Below are 27,876 nucleotides of genomic sequence, written 5' to 3'. Positions count from 1 at the left end.
TCTAACCAAGTGAAAAATAAACTTTCAACATCTTTCTCTAAATCCAGAGTAATTTATTTTAAAAAAAGGGGTGGCACACCATTTGGCAACTCCTATAGGCAGAGATGACCTGCTAATGCTTCTGCCTGGTATCTCCACTTGGGCCTGGCTCCCACTGAAGAGACCTCAATAAAGGTCAAAACTAGTCTGGGTTGTGGCCCTTCCCTTAATGCATAACATTAGACATATCTGCAAGGAGGTGTGTTTTGCATTATGGGAGTTAAGAAGATACTTTCAGGTGCAAACTTTGTTTGCTCACACTTGGATAAAGGATTAAACTAAATTTATTATAATCCCAGATCTCGTCTCCCCTACTTCCTCCAGTATAGCTCCTCCCATAGAGTATGCAGTGTCCCATCGATGTTTCCTGAAGGCATTTGACAGGGTGCCTTTGCTAAGTCTAAGAAAATAGCAGTATATGCCTTTCCCTCATCTAATGCTCTTGTAACTTTATCATAAAAGGCTAGCATATTGCTAAAACAAGAGCACCCCTTCACAAATCCATGTTGACTCTCACAGATAACATTACCCTCATCTGCCCAATGCTGTATACGGTCCTTCACTACTTTCTCCAAGATCTTACTAACTACTAATGACACACAAACTGGCCTATAATTAGACACTTCCAGTCTGCTACCACCCTTATGCAATGGCACTATCTAAAGGAATAATCGAAAACAGTCTACATAAGCATTCCTAAGTTAATGGCGATTTTTTTAAAGTAAAAATATGGTTATATCCTCTACATACTCTCCTCATAAAAGACATCCATAAAAGGACACAGGTGATTTCCCTATAACACAGTATTTAATCAAACTGGTCATGCTGATCTTATAGATACAAGATCAGCATGAAGTATTATGGATGTAAAATCATACAGAGAAGCTTGCTGTGATTCATATCATTATCTGGTCAAAAACAAATATAGGAGCAGAATCCTAGTGTAGAAACAAGACAGACATGAAAGAACACTAAAGTTTAACTTGCAGAAGCTTAAAGAAATTGAAGTAAAAACCAATTTCCAGAATAAAATTGAAGAGAAAATAGAAGCTGGACGTGCATTAATCAACGGATTCTGTATACTGTGATCTCCGGGATATGAAAATAAGCAAAAAATGATTGGTTTGATGAAGAATGTGCTCAAGTAATAAAAGGAAATAAAGCATATGAAGAATGTACTGCAAGACCAACTAGGATTAAAGAAGAAAAATATAAAGAACTGAGGCAAGAAACAGATAAAATCTGTCAAAAGAAGAAAACACACAAGCCCTTAATGAATTGATATGCACAACAGAACAAGAAATGAGGAACAAGTAAATCTTAGACAAACTTATAATACAATTAAGCATATTAAAGGAGCATAAAGCCAGGGCTGGATACAGAGATTGACAAGGAAACTTTAACAAGGAGAGAGTGAAAAACAGATGGGAAGAATATTTCCATGGACTGCTGAATAAAATTGTTATCTCCTGCAACTCAAAAGTATATACCAACTACTGTTGCAGAGGATGATTCTGTAGAGCTACCATCAAGACAAGAGTTTAATGATATAATATTGAGCTAACCAAAGTCCAAAATTCCTTGTCCTTATTTCTAATATTTCTGGCATTAGTACACCTCAACTGCAATATCCCGTTCATCCCACAACCGCTCTTAAACCTTGCGTTACTTAGTCTCCACTAAAGTTAAGAACATGGGTGAAACACATAACAACATGTGATCACTCTCCCACTTGCCAACCTCCAGGCAGCTTGAACCCACATTCATCTGCATCTTCTCTAAACATTCTAGTTTCTATTATTCTGTACTTCAGAACTCTCAATGAACAACACTTTCTCAAGATTCCTGACCCCATATCCATTCAAATGCAAGCCGTCCACCTTATACAAATCCTTCCTTGAATCAAATATATCCTCTTGCACATGGACTCATTCATTTGCATTTTTGGGATACTGAGGTAATTGATGATTGAATTGTCAATTGATGTCAAGCCTCTATATATAAGCAGCCCAATCGTGAAGATACTTCATGCACAAAGTATGTTTGCTGACACTTGTATAAAAGATTAAACCAAGAATATAATTTCTTGGCTTCTTTAATTTATTGCCAATTGCATTATCATGTATTTATTTGATAGGGAATAACAAGGTCAAGTTACAAGCTTCCTAAGGCTGAAAGAGAAGTGATGATATTGATTCACAATTGTTATGAGGAAATAAATAAATAAAAAGATAATAGTTGTCATTCACTGAAAGTAAAAGTGTGGGAAAGTAAGAGATTTAGTATTATCCTGGATGGACTGCTACAAAGATGAGATTTTATTTCAAATTAATCTGCATGCAAATGATAGCAAAATTTAGAACTTGGGTCTGAATCAACTTTATAATTCATGTTTTAGCATCTCAACTGGAAGAATGGTCAAACTATATGAGCACTTTCTAAATCAATTCTGAGAAGTGTTTTGTTGGAGCAACTTGCAAAAGTGCAAGTCATGCGATTATGTTGCAAATAATCAATTTTGCATCACTTATATGCCTTGATCATATAATATTTAGCCATTTGTGACATTCTCTATCAAAAAACACAACCTCTGATGAAAATGAAAGCTTTGAGAATTTCGTAGTTTAGAAGATGATTTCTTAGATAATGATTAAGAAGAATTCAAAGTTTACAAATTTGAATTAGCCAAGTCTCATGATTTAAATGAAAACATTGAAAATATATGCAATATATCTTATTACCTGTAAATAAGACGATAAATGAAGTTAAAAATTCCTTAAACCAGGGGTCATCTTATACTCTAGGCATAAAATATGAACCTTTGAATTATTATTACTGTTATTACATGACCTTTCCAAGAAGTCTAAGGATTTTCATGAGAGGGCACACTACTCCAATACACACAACTCACCATTTCCCTACTCAATCCTCAAACTACACAAAACTCTGTCTTCACTACTACTTAATCCTAAAACTACATAGTGACACTACTTCCATCAACACACACACCACCTACTGACCACCAACAGTATTTTTTGTCTGTAAATTGCATGTGCTCTCATGGCTGATTTGCCTTCATGCAGGATGAAAAACCGGAGTTTCTGGCAGAAAAAGCCCTCCTACTTCCTTATGAGATCAGCTAACGAGTCTTCAATTGAAAAAGTCCACATAAAGATTCCTCTTGTCACAACAAGAAATGAACTCAGGTCTTTTCAAGTCACAGGGCACAATGCTCATCATTCTTCCAAATGCACTATGGAGGCATTAAAAATCATTGGTGATGAAAAACTTTGCCAAGCGTTTGTCAAGCTCCTGCAGTAATAGCATTGTTATGTTAGATGCTGAATGTACTGTGTTCTAATAAACATTTTCCATATTAATTGGAATATGCTAATACTGATATATTAGCATATTATTCTTCTGCTTTCTCATCTGTCAGATGACAGATTGGGTTCTCTATGAATAAATCTTTGCCATCTGGTTCTATCTCTGGCCAGGGGTCATCTTATACTCTAAGCATAAAATATGAACCTTTGAATTATTATTACTGTTATTACATGACCTTTCCAAGGAGTCTAAGGACTCTCATGAGAGGGCACGCTACTCCAATACACAGAACTCATCATGTCATCTCTCTGAAGCTTGATAACTGTGACCTTTCCTTCAAAGACTGGAACCAAGTTCTTTTTGGTCTTCCTTCAATGATTCCATTCAAAACTATATTTGATAATCTTTGAAAGACATTCTCTGGAGATGTCCAAACCATCTTAATTGCTGTTTAAGAATTATAGCAATGATATCTTCTCTATAGTTTAATTTGGGTTTGACTTGCTCAATTGTTGTGTGTTCTGGCCAGTGAGTCTTATTTATTTTTCTTAAGCATTTCATTTTGAATGCTCTGATTTTCTGTATTTTTTTCTAATCGTGTGTCCATGTCTTGGCTCCATACTTTACTGTAGATATAATAATGGTTTTATAGTTTTAGTTTGAGGTTTTTTGAAATGCTGTTAATTTTCCATATTTTGTTTGATTTATTCATATTATTAAACCATTCTTTGTTAAGTCTGTATTTTGTCATCAAAGTTATGGGCAATGAGACTGCCAAGATATGTATACCGATTTACATGTCCCAGTATATGATTTTCTAAGTTTATGAAATTTTTTCCTCATCTCTTTCTACTTTCATTGTTTTAGTTTTGCTTCGAATGATTTTCATTGCAAAAGATTTGCACTCTCAATTTAAAATTTTTATTGTTTCTCCAATTGTGCTTTAGATTTTGCAAGAATAATTATATTGTCTGCATATTTAATATGGTGGATATTCGTGCCCTTTATTTGTAGACCTGGTTCTTCAGCTACGGGTTTGCATATTTCTTCGAGATAGATAGTAAATAAATTTGGTGAGAGTGGGCAACCTTGCACAACTCCTTTTCTACTTTGCATTTGTCTGTTTTTATTTTATTAAATTTGACAGTTGCTTTAGTATCTTTATAATAATTCATAATAAGGTTAGTAAATCATTTTGTTCCTGTCAATGGAATCAAATGTTTGATTGAAGTCAACAAAACTGCAGTATATATATATATAAGTTGTATGCAGAGCACTTTTTCAGCCAGGCTATTAACCATAAAAATCTAGTCTATAGTCTTCCAGGTCTGAAGCATGCTTGATCGTCTATTATCTCATTCGTTAAAGTCTGGATTCTATATTGAATAATGTGCATGAAGATTTTGTAGCTGTGACCTAGCAATTATGATGCCTGTCTTCCAGACATCTAAAATTTCACCAGTATTTTGTCCAAATGTTCAAGCAGTAACCAGATGGCTGAAATTTCCACAGTTCAGTAGAAAGTTCATTATTATTATTATTATTATTCAGGCCTCCAAGGAGTCAAAAGACTCATCGAGGGAGGTCCTACCTAAGACATAAAGTCTGTCAAGACTCATTGAGGGGAGGTCCCCCCCTGAGAAACACAAAGTCTATCATACCACTCTTTAAACTCACTGACCGTTCTCGCTCCCACCACTCCATCAGGCAATGCATTCCACGGCTCAACCACCCTCCACACAAAGAAACTACTCCTTACCCTCTTGCTCACAGTTTCCTTTCGTAACTTCCAGGGATGGCCTCTTGTCATCACTCCTTCCCGCTGTTCAACCAAGCGAAAGAACTCCCCAGTGTCAACCCTGTAACCACCTCTCAACAGTTTAAAAGTCTCAATCATATCACCTCTCCTTCTTCTATCCACCAAACTCTGCAGTCCACATTCTCTCAGCCGATCCTCATAACTATCCTTGTACAGTCATGAAACCATCTTTGTCATCGGTCTTTGTATCCTTTCCACAGTTAATTTATCCCCTTCAAATCCTGGAGACCAAATCTGAGAACAATAGTCCAAGTGTGGTCTGATTAGAGACTTATACAACGGAATGATAACCCTCTTATCTCTGCAGGTCAGTGTCGTTCTCATTATTGCAGCAATCCTCTAGGTTACCTTCACCTCCTTTGCAATATGTCCCCTAAACTTCAGGTTTCTATCAACCATCATCCCCAGATCTCTTGTCTCCTCTACTTCCTCCAGCATAACTCCTCCAATAGAATATGCTGCATCCCATCGATGTTTCCCAAACCTCAAGACCTTACATTTTGCTGCATTAAACTGCCACCCCCATTCATTTGCCCATCTATCTAGCTTATTTAAATCCTCTTGCAGGGCTACCACATCTGCACTATTACTAATAATCCTTCCCAGCTTCGCATCATCCGCAAACAACTGAATATCTCCCTTCAATCCACTGGCTATGTCATTGATATAAAGGTTAAACAATATAGGTCCTAGTACTGAGCCCTGTGGGACCCCACTTGTAACCCTCTGCCTCCTGGAAACTGCTCCACCATACACAACTCTCTGATACCTATCAGACAGCCAATCCTGAATCCAGTTGACCAATCTGACATCCAGACCCATGTGCTGCAACTTAAATATCAGCTTATCATGTGGCACCCTGTCAAATGCCTTTGCCAAGTCTAAGAAAATTGCAGTATATACCTTTCCCTCATCTAATGTTCTTGAAACTTTATTATAAAAGGGTAGCATATTGCTAAAACAAGAGCGTCCTTTCACAAATCCATGTTGATTCTCACAGATAACATTACCCTCATCTGCCCAATGCTGTATACGGTCCCTCACTACTTTCTCCAAGATCTTAACAACTACTGATGACACACAGACTGGCCTATAATTAGACACTTCCAGTCTGCTACCACCCTTATGCAATGGCACTATCTTACCTTCCTTCCATTCCCTGGGCACCTTTGCCAAAGCCAGACTTTCATTGAAAAGCCACGTTAAAGGCACTGTCAATTCCCTAGCACATTCTCTCAAAACTCGTGGTGAAATACCATCCAGTCCCACAGCTTTACTGACATCCAGAGTACTCAGTATCTGAAACACACTCTCCTCCTGTACCTCCAGACCTCGAACCAGTCCTATCCCTCTAGCATTAAAACGGACTCCTCTAGGATGAAATACTCCAATAAAGTGTTCATTGAACAATTCCACTATGTCCTCTGCATCAGTCACTCTATTCCCATTTTTATCCCACAATATCATTCTTCCACAGCCATTTCTCCTCCTACTGGCCACATAGCTAAAAAATTCCCTAGGATTTTCTTTGGATCTTAGGGCCAATCTCCTCTCATATTCCAGTTTTGCTTTCCTTACCACACTAGTCACTCTTCTGGCCTGTGTCTTATATTCCTCATGCATCTCTTCACCTGTCTCCTTATATCTTTTCCATAGCCTCTTTTTCGCATGCAATTCCTGTTTAATATTGTTTGTCATCCACTTTACTCCAAATTGTGTCCTCTTCTTCACTCGTGGTATACAACTTACCATTGCTGATAACAAATATTCTTTCACAATATCCCACGCACCAGTGATATCACGGCCTTCCAATTCCTGCCTCCATGAAACTTCCCGAAGTTGACGTCTAAGACTATTATAATCACCTGCCTTATAATTCCACATAAGTTCCCGTCTCTTTGATACTCCTGCATGTCTATTCATTTTCCAAGTCAACACCATATGGTCACTCTCTCCAACTGGTGGGAGAGACATCAACTCAGTTATTATCAACTCTTCTGATGCTATAACCAAATCCAAAACGTTTGAACCTCTTGTTCCTTCTGTTACATGTTGCCTAAGACATTTGTCCCTCAAGAATTCTAGAAATTCCATTCCCCTATTGCTACATGCATCTTCCTCTCTCCAATTTATGCTACTGAAGTTAAAATCTCCCATAACAATCATTCTTCTTGCACTTGCCAAACTTAGCTGTCTAAACATCTCCTGGTCCCCATCCTCTGTGCTCCTGGGTCTGTAGCAACACCCCACTAAATATCCTGTCTTGCCTACCTCTACCTCACACCATACGCTCTCAAAATCATTTGTCTCACTTCCTTCCAAATTCTCCACTCTTAGAGGACATAGGTCATCACTTATCATATGCAGTACCCCACCACCACGCTTTCCCCTCCTATCCTGACGAAAAATGCTATACCCAGCGACTTCTATTCCTGTTGTTATATCCCCTTCTGTCAACCACGTCTCAGTGATCGCAATAATTTTTGGCCAGGCTGATGCTATCTGCGCCACCAATTCCTCTCCCTTATTCCGGATACTCCTGGCATTAGTATAAAGCATATAAATGCCATTGTTTCTATACCGAGCATTATCCCTTCTAGACTCCACTGGGCTCAGTGTTACCTGACATTGTCTCCCTTCTCCCAAGTATCCATTCCCATTAAAAAAGAATTATAGCAAGACTGTATATAAAATTATAAAAATTAATAAAAACACTCCATAGAGCACACTAAAATTCTCACTAAAAATGAGACATTAAAACAATATTGTTTAAACAATATTGTTATAATCAGGTGACTTAGATTAAGTTCATACAGCTTATTGCATTCAAAATTTCTTCTTTTATAATTAATGGTGCATTTTCTCTTTCTGTCTCTTCATTTGTTTTTCCGGTCTCCTCCCCCACCCCCTTCAGAAAAGTATCTGGTAATATTTTTTCCATTTTTGATTAGTGTCTTGAATTGTTCCAGTTTCAATATTGTTTTAATGTCTCATTTTTAGTGAGAATTTTAGTGTGCTCTATGGAGTGTTTTTATTAATTTTTATAATTTTATATACAGTCTTGCTATAATTCTTTTTTAATGCAGTGGGATATTCAGTTGTTTGCGGATGATGCGAAGCTGGGAAGGATTATTAGTAATAGCGCAGATGTGGTAGCCCTGCAAGAGGATTTAAATAAGCTAGATAGATGGGCAAATGAATGGGGGTGTCAGTTTAATGCAGCAAAATGTAAGGTCTTGAGGTTTGGGAAACATCGATGGGATGCTGCATACTCTATGGGAGGAGTTATACTGGAGGAAGTAGGGGAGACAAGAGATCTGGGGTTGATGATTGATAGAAACCTGAAGTTTAGGGGACATATTGCAAAGGTAGTGAAGGTAACACAGAGGATTGCTGCTATTATGAGAAGGACACTGACCTGCAGAGATAAGAGGGTTATCATTCCGTTGTATAAGTCTCTGATCAGACCACACTTGGACTATTGTTCTCAGATTTGGTCCCCAGGATTTGAAGGGGATAAATTAACTGTGGAAAGGGTACAAAGACGGATGACAAAGATGGTTTCAGGACTGTACAAGGAGAGTTATGAGGATCGGCTGAGAGAATGTGGACTGCAGAGTTTGGCGGATAGAAGAAGGAGAGGTGATATGATTGAGACTTTTAAACTGTTGAGAGGTGGTTACAGGGTTGACACTGGGGAGTTCTTTCGCTTGGTTGATCAGCGGGAAGGAGTGATGACAAGAGGCCATCCCTGGAAGTTACGAAAGGAAACTGTGAGCAAGAGGGTAAGGAGTGGTTTCTTTGTGTGGAGGGTGGTTGAGCCGTGGAATGCATTGCCTGATGGAGTGGTGGGAGCGAGAACGGTCAGTGACTTTAAAGAGTGGTATGATAAACTTTGTGTTTCTCAGGGGGGGGATCTCCCCTCGATGAGTCTTGACAGACTTTATGTCTTAGGAAGGACCTCCCTCGATGAGTCTTTTGACTCCTTGGAGGCCTGAATAATAATAATAATAATAATAATGGCTTCTTCATACATTTTTGCTTTTTCTTCAAACGAAGTATTTTTAGCATATCTGCACATTCTATCTATTCTGTTTTCCAGTCTTTTATATAATGCTGTTTATTTTCCTTTGATTTTCTCTGTTCAAAGTATTTTTGAAGCTCTTTTTTCTTCTAAAGTTTGAAATTTCTGTGGTTATCAACTAGTTATTTGCTCTAGCTGTTGTACCAAATGTTTTTCTTGCAGCATTTATCATAACTGTTCTGCCCATTTACCATGTATTTCCACATTGTCAAAGATTATTTTCTTTAACTCTGTTTCTATTATGTTTCTGTAGTTGTTTTGTATACTTATATCTTTCAGTTTTGTTATGTTAATAATGTTGCTCAGGTTCTTTGGTTTGTTACTTTTAAATTTCGAAGAAAAAAGAGCTTCAAAAATACTTTGAACAGAGAAAATCAGAAGGAAAATAAACAGCATTATATAAAAGACTGGAAAACAGAATAGATAGAATGTGCAGATATGCTAAAAATACTTGGTTTGAAGAAAAAGCAAAAATTGTATGAAAAATCCATTAAAAAAGAATTATAGCAAGAAAATTAATTACTAGTTGCAAAAATTTCAAATTTTTGCAGCTAGTAATTAATGATCAGAGTCAATATCTGCTTTCTTTACTGCGCTTGCATTTTGGATTGAGAATTTCCATTTATTTTTGATAAGAATGTAATCAATGTAATTTTTAATCATACCATCTGGAGATGTCATGTGTATTTGCATGATTGCCTATGGAAAAATGGTGCGTGAGATGAATACATTGTTATGTCTACAGAATTCCAGCAGCCTTTCGCCTCTCATTTCTCTCATCCACTCCAAATTTGTCCACCACATCTTTTGTGTCTGGTGTAAATCTCCCAACCTTGATGTTAAAGTCTGATAACTATTAAGATATCATTTTTGTTTGTTTTGTCAATAAGGTCTTGAAGTTGCTGGCAGAAAGTATCTAATTCATCATCTTCATGTGATTGATCTGGAGCATAAATTCAGATAATTTGGAAAAAAAATCCCTTTTTCTTTTCCTTTTAATCTACAAGGGTTGTTTGTAAAGTCTGGTAAAAAAAAATAAGTTAAACACATTTTGGAAAAAACACCTTTTTTTCTCAACATAGTCTCCATCGAGGTCAACACATCTGGTCCAGCGAGTTTCCAATTTTTTCATCCCATTTAAAAAGTATGATTTGTCAAATTATGCAAAATAGTCTTTGAGGGCCTTGATGACATCCTTGTTCAAAGAAAATTTTTAAGTTTGGGAACAAAAAGAAGTCACACAGGGCCAAGTGCAGAGAATACGGTGGATGTGGAACCAATTCGAACCTCAGTTCGTGCAATTTTGCCATTGTGACTGCTGATGTGTGGGACGGTGCATTGTCTTGATGAAAGAGCATTTTTTGTGCACCAATCTTGGCCGTTTTTTTTTCAGTTCTTCTTTTAAACGGTCCAACCATGATGCATAATAGACTCCTATTATTGTCTTACCCTTTTCAAAATAGTCTATCATGATAATTCCTTGGTGGCAGAAAGTATCTAATTCATCATCTTCACGTAATTGATCTGGAGCATAAATCCCAACAAACAGTGGCCATCACCTTCCCAGCTGACAAAATGGTCTTCGCTTTTTTTTGATGCTCTTTCACTAGGCATTGTCCACTGTTTTGACTGCTGCGTGGACTCGGGTATGTAATAGTGGATCCAAGTTTTGTCTACAGTCACGAATCAACACAAAAAATCCTGCAAATTGCAATTAAACATCGCCAAACACTGCGTTGATGTCTTTTCGCATGCATTTTTGATAGACAGTCAACAATTGTAGCACCCATCATGCACACAGCTTTTTCATGCAATTTTTTATGCAGAATATTATACACCTGTTCAGTTGAGATGCCTACAATCTTAGCAATCTCACTCACTTTAACTCGGCAATCTTTCATACCATGGATTTTGTCAATCATTTCATTCGTAGTTACCTCAGTTGGGTGTCTGGAGTGCATTTCATCTTCAATGGCTTTACAACATTTAAAGTCATTTATCCAAAAATAAATAGTCTTCAATGCTGGTGCAGAGTCCCCATGAACTGCATCTAACTGGGCTTTGATCTGTGCAGCCATCCACTTTCTTCAAATAAAAATGTTTTATCATTACATGAAACTCATTTTTCTTCATTTTTATGAAAATGCGAACATAGTCATTTTAAATGTTTGTCAAATGAGAAGTACGCATTGCACATTGCTAAAATTTTGCCAGGGGTTCTGAAAAAGATGATATGTGCCGACACTGGTATGAATGAATGAATTGTGCCGCCATCTATTGGAAATTGACCAAACTTTTCAAACAACTCCCGTAATTGCTATAAGTGGTTCTAAGGTTAATAAGATGGAGGTTTTGCAAGTGATTACTGACTAATATTGCAGCTCTCTTTCTGTGGATGTTATTTTCTCTTCCTGAGTAAAATAGTTTTCCATTCTTCAAATTTACCACACCTTCTCCTAGTTTGTGCATTTCAGCAATACCTATTATATCCCACTTAATCCTCTCTAGCTCTTTCTCCATCAATTTGGTCTTTCCTGGTTTAATAAGAGTCCTTATATTATGTTAGGAGGAGAATTTTTTTTTTTGAGCTGACCACATAGCATATTTCTCAATTGTTTCCTGTGATTTAAAAACAGTTGCATCGGATTACCTGGACACAGTAGCATTATCTTGGCTCCATAACGATGCACTATTCATAAGGGGGGTTGGGCAATTTTAACACAGCCAGTTTCTCACTCCTCTGCTGCATTTGCCTTCTAGCTTTAACTGGGCATCATCAATCATTTGGCATCAGAAGCCTAGAGAAATGATTTATTGGTATGAGACTTAATGCAGAGAGTCAGGGAAACTAGATCATCAAAGGAGGAATGGGGAAAATGTGTGTGAAAGTTCAGCTATGGTATACAAACGTGATAAAGATATAAATGCCTTTGAACATGGTTATGTATGTGGCATAGCAGTGGAAAAATATGCTTTGGATTCGGACCTTTTAAGTATGTCTGGGGAGGGAAAAGAGAAAATTCTAGAACAAGACCAAATACATTGCATATCTAATTATAAGAATAGGCTAGGTCATAATTTATGTCTATACACAAATGCCAGGAGCATTAGAAACAAAGGGGTTGAATTTGTTGCTTTATTGAATATGATGTGGCCTAAGATTGTTGGCATTAGTGAAACCTGGCTACAAGAATCAGATATGATAAGTGGGATCGATTGCAACAGATAAACTATTTTTAGGAATGAGGAATGACAGAAGAGATAGGAGAGGAGGGAGGAGTGCTATTAATGATATCAGATGACTGTTATTTAGTTAGAAGTCCAGTTAGGGTAGAAATACAAGAAAACAATGATGGTAACAATGTCCCATGTAGTGATGAGTTTGAGTCTATTTGGTGTGAAGTGGAGATTAACAGAATGAAATACATGGTGGGGTGTTGCTACAGACCTGGCAGCTCTGTTGTAGGGGGCGAAGAAATACATCGCCAATTAAGCCTTATGGGTACCAAGCGAATGATCATTATGGGCGACTTTAATTTTCCAAACATTGATTGGGTAGAAGAGAAATCTCATGATCAGAAAGAACAGGAATTTATTCAATTGTTGCAGGATAACTTTCTCAAGCAGCATGTGAAAGAAGGAACTCGAGGTCAAAGAGTGTTGGATTTGCTCATAGCGTCAGACAGGATCTCTGTCAAGAATACAGCTATTTTACCACCAAATGGTGACAGTGATCATGCTGTTCTTTCTTGGGAAGTATCTACTTGTATTGAAGCTCTGCTTAAATCAGGCTACATGCTGAATTAAAAAGCTCGAAATTATGATCAACTTAGAAGAATACTATCTTTGGTCCCATGGTATCCGTTACTGAATGGAAAAAATGTCAGCAATGCATGGAAATCTTTGAAAAAGTGCTTGAATGAGGCAGTCTGAATGTATCCCTAATGTTCAAAGAATAAATAGGTTGGGAGTGAAATAGATGTGCAGCCTTATTAAGCTAGAAATCCACAAGAAGATTATGATGTGGAAAGAGTATCGTGAGAAGAGCTATGAAATATATGAAGCTCAGGCCAGAAAAGTAACGAGTATTGTGAGAAAAGCTAAAATGGAGTATGAAAAGAAATTGGCCATCCAAGCTAAATGCAATCCAAAAGAATTTTATCATTATGCCCAAGCGAAAGAAAGAATGAATGTGGAAGAATAAGTTTACTGAACGCATATAGTACAAGAGTGTCGGAAGCTAAGGAGATTGTTCAGTTAATGAGTGCTCACTTTGCTAAAATATATCAACCAGGTGTTTGTAGTATGCTGCACAGTGCTACTGCTACATTGGATGAAGAGTTAGAGGTTCATGAAAATGAGGTTGAAGAGCTTTTGTATAACTTGGATAAGAATTTGTCAATAGAGATAGATGGAATATCTGCCCGTTTGTTAAAGGAATGTTCAGCTGAATTGGGTAGGCCTTTCACACATTTGTATAACTTGAGTCTCAGCTCAGGAATGATACCACAGGAATGGAAGTAATGTAATATAGTTCCATTGCACAAGGGTGGTGCAAAAACGGATGTGTCTAACTACAGACCTATTAGTATTTCTGGTGTGGTAGTGATGATTTTAGAGAAGTTAGTAAGAACTCGCATACAGAAATGGGTAGACAATCATTTTATACTCTGCAGGGAACAGCATGGGTTTACTAAAGGAAGGTCATGTTTTAGCAATTTGCTCATATTTTATAACAATGTTACGGCGAGTTGGATAAAGTAAATGGATATACTATGATAATGTTGGATTTTCCTAAGGCATTTGATAGGATACTACACGATAGGCTGTTGCGTAAACTGGAGAATATGGGACTGTAACATAATCTATTGACTTAGATCAGGGGATGTTTAACAGACAGATATCAAAAAGTGGTATACAGTGGGTGTGAATCTGCCAGATTTAAGGTAACCAGTGGTGTACCTCAGGGTTCAGTCCTTGAGCCATTATTGCTCAATCTATGCATCAATGACTTCAAGCAGGATCTATCATCAGTTTTGCAATTGTTTGCTGATGATGCGAAGATAAGTAGGCAGGGCAATCAGGGATGCTACTGATATTCAGCAATTAGAAAATCATTTAAATAGACTGGAAATCTGGGCAAACGAAAATTGCTGTCAGTTTAATGTTAGTAAGTGTAAAGTTATGCACTTTGCCGTGATAATAGATCCAGCAATATATTATATTAGCTGGGTTATGTTACAAGAAACTGAAGTGGCAAGGAATCTTGGTGGATAAGAATTTAAAGTTCAAAGATCACATAGCAAAAGTTGCAATTACAACTCGGAGGATAATTTCTATGCTGAAGTGAACCTTGACATGTAAGTATAAGGAAGTAATTTTGTCTCTTTATATGGCTTTGATAAGACCACACTTGGATTACTGTGCTCAGATTTGGTCTCCTGGGTTCCAATGGGATAAAGAAGATGTGGAAAGGGTGCAAAGAAGAGTTATAAAGATTATATCCGTATTATGGGATTTAGATTATGAGGACAGATTGCGAGTATGTGGATTACAGACTCTGGTTAACAGGATAAAGAGGAGTGATATGATAGAGGTCTATAAACTTTTGAATGGGTGTTATAGCATTTCAAATGAAGAAATTTTTCATTATATGGAAGGCGGGGAGAGAACATGGGGGCATCAATGGAAGTTAAGGTTGTTCTCAGTGAAGAAAGGGGTAAGAGCTCGGTTTTTCTCTCAGAGAGCAGTGAGTGAGTGGAATAATTTGCCTTTGGGATAGTGAGTACATCTAGTAAACGAATTTAAGGGAAGGTATGATAGCTGTGTTGGGTAATTTACAGCCTCCCTTGATGAGTCCTTGACTCCCTGTAGGTCTCAGATAATAATAACCCTTGAATACTCTAATAGCATTTGGGGAGGAAGGGGGGAGGGTAAGAATAAAAAAAGAAAGAAGAGTAGGGACCAGTCTACAGATAATATAATACGTGTATATTATGCAAAGTGAGGCTAGTTGGTTGGTTGGTTTATCTTTTATTGAGAGAAAGACTACAATGGTCATAGTGCACCATAACAAAAGTCTGCAGCAGCACACAAGATTTACAGAAAGTTATAAAAAATTAAGCAAAACAGTATTTACACATTACACATAGACAAAATGACAACAAAGGCTATAGCTGCACACAGATAGTCAAAGATACATTAGTAAATAAAGATATATATACAAAGTTATACAGTTTATTCATATAAATAAAATTACAGCAAAAGTTACAGCTGCACATAAAGCCAGAGGCCACAGCTGCACACAAAATAATCATATATACATTAGTACATAAATGAAAATATGTACAAAACTGTATAAGGTTAAGCGATACATTATCTGCATATAAAAAAAATTATAGCAAGGATTACAACCAGTGGTGAGCTATAAGGGGCTCACCCGAGCCCTTTGCTAAATTTTTCTCAAATCTGCGAGCCCCTTGTTCTTCTTGTTTACTTTTTTATTTTTTCAAAAAAATAAAAAATAAATAAAAAAAAAATAAAATAAAAAAATTTTTGAAATATATTAACCAAAAAACTCATACAGTAACCTAACAAAGTGATTTTATTAAATAAAATATTATAGTTACTGTTACTACCATTTTACAAATAAGAATTCACTTTTGGTAATCGCATATAAATAAATAGGACTATAAAATAATGCCCGTTGATTATCACTTGAAGTATAAAAACAAAAGAGAAATATAACGTACTTCAATATTATTGTGTTTAGATAATATTTATTTATTATTTATAGATTTCATATACACATTTCACTTACCTATATTTATAGACTGTTTGTCATAAAAACTTCTATCGCAAACAAAAGAAATTTATTTTGTTTATAAAAAATGCGGACTATTGCATATGTGCGATTATAAAAGATTTTATTCTTATTACATTTTGATAGTTAAAAAATGTTTTTCTTATGTAAGATAAATTAACACAGATGATTGTGTGCAAATATTTCACGTTTAGATCAAGATCATGAAAGATTTGTTTAAAAATGATAGCCTTTTACAGGTTGATTGTCCCCTCATACTTATTGATTGACATTTGTACACAAGCTGTGTTAATAAACGTTTTTGTGTGAAATACGGCTTTTTTTTGCTCGATGATGCAAGCCCTTTGTTAAAATTTCCATAGTTCACCACTGGTTACAACAATACATGAGGTTAAAAAGTTACTGCCATTCACTGGTAATCAAGGATAAAATCAATGTGTATGTAAAAAAGTCAAGTTAAGCAATGTGGCTTCCACATATAAACAAAGCCACAGCAAAGGCCACAGTGGTACACAGTAAAGTTGATAATATGCACACAATTAAATTAAACAACGTGACATCTACATATAAGCAGAAGTACAGTAAAGGGTAGCAACAGCACACAAGTAGTTGAGGACAACTTAGTACAGAGTATATACAGTGTAACCTCGACTGTCGAACATAATTCATTCCTAAAGGATGTTCGGAAGCCGATTTGTTTGAAAACTGAAACCATTTTCCCATAAGAATTAATGTAAAATGGATTAATCTGTTCCCGAGCCCTAGATGATGGCTTATTTAAACCTTTATAACAGTACTTCATGCATAAAATTGTATACAAAAACAATGAAAATGCATAAAATCTTATTCAAAAAGAATAAACACAATAAATATAGACAAAAATTTAATTTTACTTTACCTGTACAGAGGAGAGAGAGAGATGATGGTGTAATTGGAATGTCATTACCTGGTGTGAGACCACCAGGTCTTATCAAAAGCCTGAAGTGGCTTGAAAAAGTTCCATGTTTGATCTCTAGAGCAGTGTGTTTCCAGACTATGAAAAAAAAAAATAAATATATATATATAAAATGATAAGCCTTTTTATGTCACATTTCTTGAAATGTTTTGAAACTCAGGGGCTACCCTGAGTGTCGAGTCTTCAAAATTCGAGTCGTCAGAATTTTGATGACTTTTGAAAGCGGAACCCCCTTTCGAGTCTTCAAAATTCGAGTCATCAGAATTCAAGGAGAACCGGCCTACCAGTCTGGAACTCGGGAGGTTGGGTGCCATAGGCACCGGGGGGGAGAGTATAGCCTCCCTAGTATATATATACTAGTGGGCTCTTCCCCCCCGGCACCTATGCCGCCCAACCCCCCCGAGTTCCGGGCTGGTAGGCCAGTTCTTGATGAACCTCACTTTAATTATTCAAAATCACAAAATGAAAATAAAATATTTACTATATAATCAGTCATGACATGTGCATTATGCTAATTTCAGTAATGAATACTAACACGTACTGTTCTAATGGTCGACAATGAGTTTGTTGTAATCCTGAACAATAAAATTGTTGTCTCATGAAGGCAAACGCATTGTTGGACATTTCAAAACAATGAAGATGTGACATAAAAACGTAACAAATTTCGTTTCGAATTTTTGATTATCTTTAACCCTTCGGCTTAACAAATTAACAAATTGTTGTCTCATGAAGGCAAACACATTGTTGGCTGTTTCAAAATGTGACATAAAAACGTTTCATATTTCGGCTTATTTTTTATATATATAGAATGGATATATAAAATTGACAAAAATAGAATAAAGTATCCTTAGCCCACCCACGGTGCAAAATGTACTATAGGTTTAAAAAATTCACTATACGTGGGTGGGAACAACATAAAAAAAAATTAAATTAAATTAAAATAGAGACAACTAGTATGAAAATGGATGTATAGTGAAAAACAACATTCTTACCAAAGACATCGTGTTGCATAGCTGCAAGTCAAATATAATAGAATTTTATTGTAGCATTAAATACAACATGAATGTTTTTTGTTAAAAAAAAAAAAAAAAAAGGGGAGTTTCTTCTCTTTCTCTTTTCTGTCTCTTGGCACCACTTGACTCTTCTTCAGACACACTGTGCCTCTGTCTCACTAAAAACCTGTCCAATGAGATTCGTTTTTGACTGTGTTTTAAAATGTCCTGTGGTCCTCCATAACTCCTCCACATTAGCACTGTCAACTTCCAAGCCCATGCTTTTGCCCAGAGACAAAATACTATCGACAACAGCAGCATACTCAGCCTCAAAGCCTTTGTCTGCTACACAGTCTGGCCACAATTTCCTCCAGACTGAGTTCATGTTCCTGTAAGTCTCTTGCACCCAGGCTTTGTCAAGGATACTTAAGCAATGGAGGATGTTGAAGTGACTTTTCCAGAATCCTTTCTTTCATGCTTACGGTGATCAGAATACATCATGAAAATTATGGAAACAACTACAGTGTTAGAGTAAAACTTTAGTTTAATATAAACCAAAATAAACACTTAACATTTCAATTTTCACATTAAGGTCATCATCTGGAGTATACACATATATACAAAGGGAAAACTGGGGAATTGTAGGGAAACTGTGTGTACAATCCCTATCCATAAAAAAGAACAGAAATGACACATTAAATTTAACAATTTTGGTGAAGAAGGCCTCTCAGATCACGCTCTTAACGCCCAACGCCAGATTGATTGGAAAGCACTTGTTCTTTACATCATACAAAAACCTGGTATGAACGGAAATTTAAAGATGCCTGTGAAACTTTGATTAACCTAATCTTAACAATAATGGTGGCATAAAAATTCCAAGAATTTGGATGGCAAACATTCCGCCCACTTAGTTTTATGGCAAACCCTAATTTTAGGACACTAAGCAATTATTCAGCTTTTATTGGCCACTATCCATACCAGTTTGTTGAAATTTATTATGTACACTTATATAAGTAATTTTATTTTATTTATGTTTTTTTTTATTTTATTTTTTTGTAAACATTTTTATTTTATTTATATTATTTATTTATTAATTTTTTCTTTTTTGTAAACATGTTGCTCTCCAGCTTGATTTGCAACCTAATAGATAATACCCTCAAGGGCTCACTTTAGTGAGTGTAGGCATTGCAAACCCGAGGTACCCGATGCTGGACCATGCCTTACTTCATGTAATATACATCTGTTATATTATCTGTAGATTGGTCCCTCTCATTTTTTCTTTCTTTTCTTCTTGCTCCTTTCCTCCAATGCTATTAGAGTATTCGAGGGCTAGGGGTGAATCTTTCCTATTTTGCTATTTTGTCTCATCGCATTTTATGTGGAAAGGGCCTCTGCAACCCTACCACTTTTTTTCTTGCAGTGACTTCACTCCAAAATGCTAATATGGTTGTGCCTCATAACACATCTCATGCTGCATCGGTTGTCGTGCAGAATAATCAGAGCCATGTTCGGTGCATAAGCAGAGTATATTACAGACTCCATCAAAAGTCAGTGATACTGTGAATGAGCAACACAGTAGGTATAAGAGTAATCTTAGAAGGGAATTTTACACAGGTACATGGAATGTTAGGAGTCTACAGATGGGTACTCTTGAGACTGTCTGTAAAGAGATGGTTGGGTATAAAATTGACATCCTGGGAATTACATAGACCAGATGGAATGGAGAAGGGCACTTCAAAAGACAGGATGATAAGCTAGTTATTTACTCAGGTGGTGACTCAAAACAACATGGAGGTAGCTGTGATACTGAAGACAGCTCAGGCAAGGTCTTCTTGGTTATAACCCCATTAATGACAGGATACTTTCCATTAGAGTTAAGGCTCAACCTACCAATGTATCAATCATGGTAGTTTATGCACCCCACATGGAAAGGCCTAAAAAAAAAGAGAGCAAGGAATTCTATGAAAACTTACACGCTGTTTTTTATTCAGTTTCATGCAGAGATGACAGGGCTTTTTTCTCCTGGCAATTCGACTTTTTCATTCAGGAAAACAGGCAAACCAGACAGAAGAGCATATGCACCTTACAGACACAGACAACGCAGATAGCATTAACCACCTTATCACATGCAATATAAAATTTCTAAGATACCAAGTTACTTGGCTGTGACAGGACATCAAGTCTAACACAAAAGTGAAGATAAGATGAAATAAAAAAATGAAGATTTAAACTATTCAAAATGAAGATAATTTTTCTGATAATCACCAAGAAAACTGAAATTTCTACAGATGATACAAATATAAATCAAAGTGTAGAAATCACAACTGATCAAAGTTCTAACAAAATCAGATGTGTAGTATGTTCACACATTTGCATTCAGTAAAAATCGCTGGTTCATGTATTATTATTATTAACATTTGGCCTCCATGGAATCAGAGACTCATCATGGAAGGTACACACTATTGCACACAATGCTCATCCAACTGTGCCTTAAACTGATTCGATATAGCATCTATACCCACAACACACTCAGGCAATGCATTCCACTCACCACAACTCTCCATGCAAACAACCTACTCCTCACTCCTCTGCTCACACTCTCCATATACAGTTTCCAGCGATGACTATGAATATGTGGTTTAGATGTAAGCGATGAGCCTAATGGATTTGGTTCAGATTGTCAGTTTTTGTGCAATAAAAATAAAACTATCGTAAGATTATGAGAACAGGGCAAAGAGGGTTTAAATTTACAAAAAGACTCAACACTAGACACCTGAGGCTTGTACTGCTTCTTGTGTGAATGTTAAAATTTCTGAAGTTAAAATACTGAAAAGATAATGCTTACTCTGTATTAGCTATTATTAATGGGAGTGAAGAGTTTTTATAAATTGTGCAATAAGAATGGTAGGAAGGGACTAATAAAATAACATTTTGCCCTGAAAAAATACCATCAAAAAAAAAATGCTCTTTGAATGGTATCTAAATCTAGTATAATTATTCTTCATTTATTTCATCTCATCGTCACTTTTGTATAAAGCTCGATGGCCTGTCACAGCCAAGTAACTTGGCATCTAAGAAATATTATGCTATGTGATGGATTTAGTATTTTCAGGGAGGACAGAGTAGAGAGAACTGAGAATGGGGTAATGCTGATGATAACAGATGAATTACAGCCAACAAGAATATGAGTCAGTTTTGCAGCCTTTTGAGTCAACTGGTGTGAGATTGAAGAAAACAGGCAAAATAAAAAAAAACTGGCTGCTGCTATAGGTCAGGGAGTGCCAGCAATGATGTGAAAGACATGCATCAGCAGATTAGTACAATGAGTGCAAGGCAAGTAATTATGGAGAACTTCAACTTAGAGACATAGATTGAAAGGAGCAAAGAACATACGGCAGGAAAGGAATGGGATTTATACACTTACTGAGAGATAATTACTTGAAGCAGAATGTCATGAAAGTGACTCTGGGCATGAGTGGTGGATCTTGTTATCGAATCAGAAGACCTATCCATAACTAAGGTGGCTCTGACTGGCGAAAGTGATCATGTGGTCTACATGTGGGAGGTGGAAAAACGTGGAAATTCCAGTTAAGAAGGGGTATGTGGAACTATAAAGCAGGTGATAAAACTATATAATACTATATAATGCAGATGATATAGTAATCCTGGCAGTATTCAATCTACAATTAGAAAAACAACCCATCTTTTAAATGAAGCATGTAAAAATTTTGGAATGAGGATAAGGATATGGACAGAGGAGAAGCATACACAGTAATATACTTGGATATCACAAAGGCTTTTGATAGAGTACCTCATGATAAGTTGACAGTCAAACTAGAGCAGATTGGGATTAGATTAGTGCATTGGATCGGAGACTGGCTATCTGATAGGTATCAACAAGTTGTGTATGGGAGTGCAATATCCAGGAAAAGGAAAGTCACTAGTGAAGTGCCTCGGGGATCTGTTTTAGATCCATTACTGTTTAACTTGTATATTAAAGATATTGGCGAAGATTTGGATGGAGATATTCAGTTGTTTGCAGATGATGCAAAGTTGGGACGAACCGTAAAGAGTAATGAGGATGTTGTGGCCTTACAAGAAGACTTGAATAAATTGAGTGATTGGGCACGGAAATGGGGATGTGAGTTCAATGTTGCAAAATGTAAGGTTTTAAAATTTGGAAAACAAATATGGGATGCAGAATTTATGCTTGGTGAGAATATATTGTTGGAGGTAGAGGAAATAAGAAATCTGGGGGTGATAATGGATAAGGATCTACAATTTAGGGGACACATCACAATAATTGTGAAGACAACACAAAGGCTTCTGGGAATGATGCAGAGGACACTGATGTGTAGAAGTAGGGAGGTTCTTGTTCCATTGTATAAGGCTCGGTTAGGCCACACATGGACTATTGTGCCCAGATTTGGTCACCGGGTTTTCAGAAGGATGAAGAGATGTTGGAAAGGGTCCAAAGGCGACTGACTAAGGTAGTTTCTGACTTCTGGAATGTTGGGTATGAGGAAAGATTGAGAGGATGTAATTTGCAGAGTCTGGTGGACAGGAGGAAGAGGGGAGATATGATAGAGACCTACAAATTGGTAAGGGGTTGTTATAGGATCAATGGTGGAAAAGTTCTACAGAGAATAGTGGGAGATCAGGGGAGAACCAGAAGTCATCCCTGGAAACTGTATAAAGAGGGTGTGAGTAGGGGAGTGAGAGGCAGGTTTTTTTTCGTGCAGAGTTGTGAATGATTGGAATGCCTTGCCTGAGAGTGTGGTGTCTGCAAGGAGTTTGAGTGTGTTTAAGGCACGGAATGAGGAGATATGTGTGTGATAAAAGGATCTCCCAGATGAGTCTTTGACTCCATGAGGTCTTGGGGTAATAATAATAATAATAATAAACAGCAGAAAGAACAAAATAATGAAAATAGGAAGAGAAACTGAAAACATCTCAATAACCCTGGAGAACCAACGTAAGTTACTTTAGAGAATTGATGCAGGGGAAATGTTTCAATACTAGGCTGAAAGATTAGAATAAGAGGTCATCCCTGGAAGTTGAGTATAATTGTGGTTAGCAAGGGCATGGGAAGTACATTTTTCACTTGGAGAATGTGGAATGGGTTGCATGAGTCAGCTGTGAGTGCTTTTTCTGTTAATGGTTTCAATGAGAGGTATAATAGATAATAACTAAGGTATAATAACTGAGCTTATTCTCATGATACAGTTGTGCAAAAAGTCACTTAACTGATGGTCGAGTTGATTTCTCCCCCCAGCGCAGAACCACTGTCACTATCTTGCTAAATTTTCAGAGGTGATGAACTGCAGTCTTCCAGATTTCAATTTTTAAAATCAGTGAATTACAATCATTAAATTCAGTACAGTCATCCCAGAAGGTTCAATTTTTAAAATCAATAAATTACAATCATTAAATTAAATGTTTGAGAAAGCTAATAACACAAGACAAATAAACATTTTGAGTTTCTGGAAGAAAATCTGATATGCCTGAACTCAGCTTCTACTGTAAAGTCATTTATGGCCTTCACTATATGTCTTTCCAATCAAACAGCATCCATCATCCTATTGATTGAGAAAATCTATTCAAGAAATCTATTGAGTAAAGCCTAAGTAGTACAAAAATTTTATCACACTGACCTGTGTTGAAAGTTACTCCCAGGCAATATCAAATTTTAACATATGAATTATTTTAGTATCACTGATTCAATCTACTCTTTCACAATTACTCATCCCTGGAGGAAGTGCAAATGCAAAAACTGGTGAAAATGCAGCCAGTGTGGCCAGTACATTATCGATTAATTTCATCAGGATATTATCTGCATTCTTAGCTGCCTATCTTGAAGAAAAAAAAATTCTAACATCTGTATGTCAAGCCACTAACTCATTATAAATTGCAAAGTTCATATAAAGGTTCCTTACAGATGAAATTAAAAACCAGATCTTTCCGGAAAAAAAACAAAAAAACAGCAAAAGTAAAATTTAATTCAAAAGCAGAAAAGAAGGAATATAATAGAAACATATACGTCACTAAAAGGGTTTCATATGATTAATGCAAAGGAATTTTTCAGATGACCACACAGATCAAAGCTCAGTTAGATGTAGTTCATGGGGACTCTGCACCAGCATTAAAGACTATTTATTTTTGGATAAATGAGTTTAAAAGTCCATCAAAGATGAAGCATGCTCCAGACACCCAACTGAGGTAACTACGAAAGAAATGATTGACAAAATCCATGGCATTGTTATGGAAGACTGTCAAGTTAAAGTGCATGAGATTGCTGAGATTGCAGGCATCTCAACTGAACTGGTGTATAATATCCTGCATGAAAAAGCTGTGTGCACAATGGGTGCCACAATTGTTGACTGTCTATCAAAAATGCATGCAAAAAGACATCAACGCGATGTTTGGCAATATTTAATTGCAATTTGCATGATTTTTTGTGTCGATTCTTGACTGTAGATGAAACGTGGATTCACCACTACACACCTGAGTCCAAGCAGCAGTCAAAACACATCCAGCCACCACTATGCTTGCCACTCAAAAAATACACCCAGTCACCATGCTAAAGGAAATCTCAAAGAGCTTTAACTGTGTGGCGAGCAACAGGAAGAATGACAACAGAAGGATAATTTTAATTGTGTCGATGGACATGGAATGACAAACAGAAAAATAATTCAGTTACTGAGTTGGCAAGAATCTACTATCCGGATAAATGAAGATACTGCAGTGACAGGAACTGATGGGAATAGTGGTTATGAATTAGAGATGCTTGAGATACTATAAAATCTTGATGACAATATATCTAGAGGATTAGATAAGATATCATCCCAAGTATCAAGAGAAAGTATAAGAGAATTGATAGTATCTCTGACCAGGCTGTTTAAGTTGATTGGTTGGTTGTTTAGGATTTACAGCTGAAGAAACTAAAGACATGAGGTACGTATTACAAGTGTAGATTATTATTATTAGTAGTAGTATTAGTATTATTATTAGTACCTGACGCCTCCAGGGAGTCTAAAGACTCATCAAGGGAGGGCACTTGCTCTACAACTCTGTCTCCACCACTCAATCTACCAACTGACCTCAACTCCACCAACGCCATCTACCACCGACCACCACCACTAGTTTTTCCACAGACAATCACAAACATCCATGCCAACAGCAGGATTCGAACCCGCAGCCTTTTGGCTGGAGAGTGGATACGCTAACCACTTGGCCAACCAGGCCGGGTGGTTAGCATATCCATATTATGTGTTCTGGCTGGTTTGCCTGTTTTGTGAGATGAAAAATCCTAGTTTCTAGAAAGAAAGAAAAGCCTACTACCTCCAAATGAGACCAGCTAACACTCACCTTCCATTGAAAAGCTCCTAAACAGTTCTTTGCATCCTAAACAGGATTCAAATCCAGGTCTTTCGAATCAAAGGGCATTGTCACCTAAGCTACAGAGGCTTGGCCATTTAAATCTCAGCTGGTAAAGTCCAAAGGCATCGGAAGAAGGGCAGTATAGTTTCATTAAATAAAAGTGGTATCAAGACATAAGCAGCAAATCTGTTATACAAATTGAAGTAAATGTGAATGGAAATGACTGGCAGATACCAAAGAGGAGTAATGGAGGAGTAAAATCTAAGAAAAGGCAGCTGACAAAGTGTTAATATTCCACAGGGCTCTGTATTTTTACTGCTGCTATTTAATTTGTTCATTAACATTATCAAACAACAAATATTTAGTTGTTTGATAATGATGCAAAACTGGATAGCCTGGGAGGATCTTTACATCATGAAAGTGATGTAGAGATCCTGAAGAAATAGAATCTACAAAATAATGGGTGCTATTTTTGTGGAAAAGCATAAGGGTATGCATTCTAAGATGAAAAGATTATGCATTCTAGCAATGATGAATCTGGATTTTGAGACATTGATAGGCTAGGGGTTTAGGCATGATGGTGCAGAGGGGGTTCATAAGTAGCTGATAGGATTATTTTGTTATTGAGAACACTGTAACTGGCAGAGATAAGGAAAATTCTTATTCCTCTTTATGAGGTGTTCATATGGCCACATCTGCATTTTTATTCACAGATTTGGTTTCTTCGAGATACAGAAGTAATGGAGAGCGGGAATGCTTCTTACAAGGACATTATATATATATATATATATATAACTTATTTATCTAAAATTTTATTTATTTAAAATGTCAAATATATAGACTGAGTGTTTGCGAGTTGTAAAATTTAATTCAAGAGCAGAAAAGAAGGAATATAATAGAAACATATATGTCACTAAAAGGGTTTTATATGATTGATGCAAAGGAATTTTTCAGATGATCATGGGGGGGGGGGGAACAAATGGTCATTCATAGTGCATAAGAGTGTAACCAGTGGGGGGTACTCAAGCTAGATTTTTCACTTGGAGTATGACAAATGGGTGCAACGGGTTATTAGTCCTGATAACCCATTTCACTCAACTTATTCTGTTCACTTTGTTAGTGAATGAGTTCAAGATAAGGTATAAGTATTGTGTAAACAGAGTTAAGTGTGGTTAATACACCTAACGAGTCTTCAGTTCTATGGAGGTGTCAGTATGGTGATATTAATAACACAGAGTACAGATGGGGTGCACAAGCGGCCAATAAGAAAAAAATTAAATTTATGAAAACAATAATAAACGATAAATTCTTCGAACAAGGAAGAAATTAATACAATAAAAACTGGGAATAAGCGATGGGGGGGAGGGAAAGAGCCTACAGTATACCCGATTTTTGATTACCACCAAAGAGATCATGAACTAAATATTCTGACCCGACCCACTCACAAACAAGCACACCTGTAACTAAGGAAACTTCATGCTGGATGGATCCCTATCATCCAATTACATGCAGTAAAGAGGGCTTTTATGTTATAGAAACACAAGATCTTCGCTCACATAAACTTTTAGTTTGAAAGCATACTCATCAAGTTTATTCCTGTTATATCTAAAAATTTAAAAACATTATCACGTTATCTCACCAAGCAAAATTGAAAGAAGCAATCGAAGAGCTGGTTCACTAGTTCCTACTACATCAGCTAAACTACCTACAATGCCTCTTGACAATATTCCAGAAAGAAACATGTTACTTCATATATCACAAATCCACACGTTAAAAAGTGAACTCTTCTTCCGCGAAGTCAGTCTAGATCAACACAACCACATTACCACGCTTGTTTGTGACATCACTACTCGTACCATACTCTTCAGAGGGCAGTGCAAGTTAATGAATATCAGTAGACAAATAAAGAAATCAGTAGAGATAGAAAAGAAAGCTTCAAGATAAAATTAATTTTTAAAAAATAGTATGAGAAAAGCCTAATTATGATGAAAGTGAAGTCTATATATGGGCTTCTCGGAATTTATTCAGAATCTAACTGTAATTGCAATATTTTGCTATACTAAGATTTTCTTTCTTCTGGACTTGTAGAATTCAGGTTACTATTGAATGTTTGAGCCTGTGTAGCTCAGTGGATGTGGCGTTTGCACACCACCGCGCTTGGCCGCACGAAGGAAGACTTCATTTCGAGTCTAGTCGGCGACTAGAGGAAATTTTTCTAAGCCTTTTTTCGACCGGTTCCCAAGTTAGTCGATCTCTGGCACGGGCAAGCAGGTTTTTCCTCCCGGAAACTCGGGTTTTTCGTCCTGTAAACTCAAGAAAATCGACCGTAGAACCCACATTATTTCAGACATTAAATATATTGTGTTAGGGTTAGGGACCACGAGATGGCGGTACATTTGAGCCGTCTCTCTTCACTGCATACCGCTTAATTAATGATAGCCTTGGGCCATCTGTCTC

The 27,876-nt window shown here is 36.7% G+C and overlaps 1 protein-coding gene across 1 annotated transcript in view; it reads right to left on the bottom strand.

Moving 5' to 3' along the window:
* Positions 1 to 27,266, bottom strand: part of nes (lysophosphatidylcholine acyltransferase 3 protein nessy) — a 389,051-nt gene extending 361,785 nt beyond the window's left edge. The window contains exon 1 of the mRNA XM_090408067.1: positions 27,059 to 27,266. Coding sequence (XP_090264193.1) covers positions 27,059 to 27,161 — 103 coding nt within the window. The 5' untranslated portion in view covers positions 27,162 to 27,266. The remainder of the gene's footprint in view (positions 1 to 27,058) is intronic.
* Positions 27,267 to 27,876: the final 610 nt, after the last annotated feature.

This window comes from Typopeltis vanoorti, chromosome 18 (assembly GCF_054136105.1).
Source record: "Typopeltis vanoorti isolate ZY-2024b chromosome 18, IOZ_Tvanoo_1.0, whole genome shotgun sequence".
In the NCBI taxonomy this organism is placed as follows: Eukaryota; Metazoa; Arthropoda; class Arachnida; order Uropygi; family Thelyphonidae; genus Typopeltis; species Typopeltis vanoorti.
The sequence above is the reverse complement of the archived record's forward strand: the minus strand, read 5'-3'. Positions and strand labels throughout refer to the sequence as shown.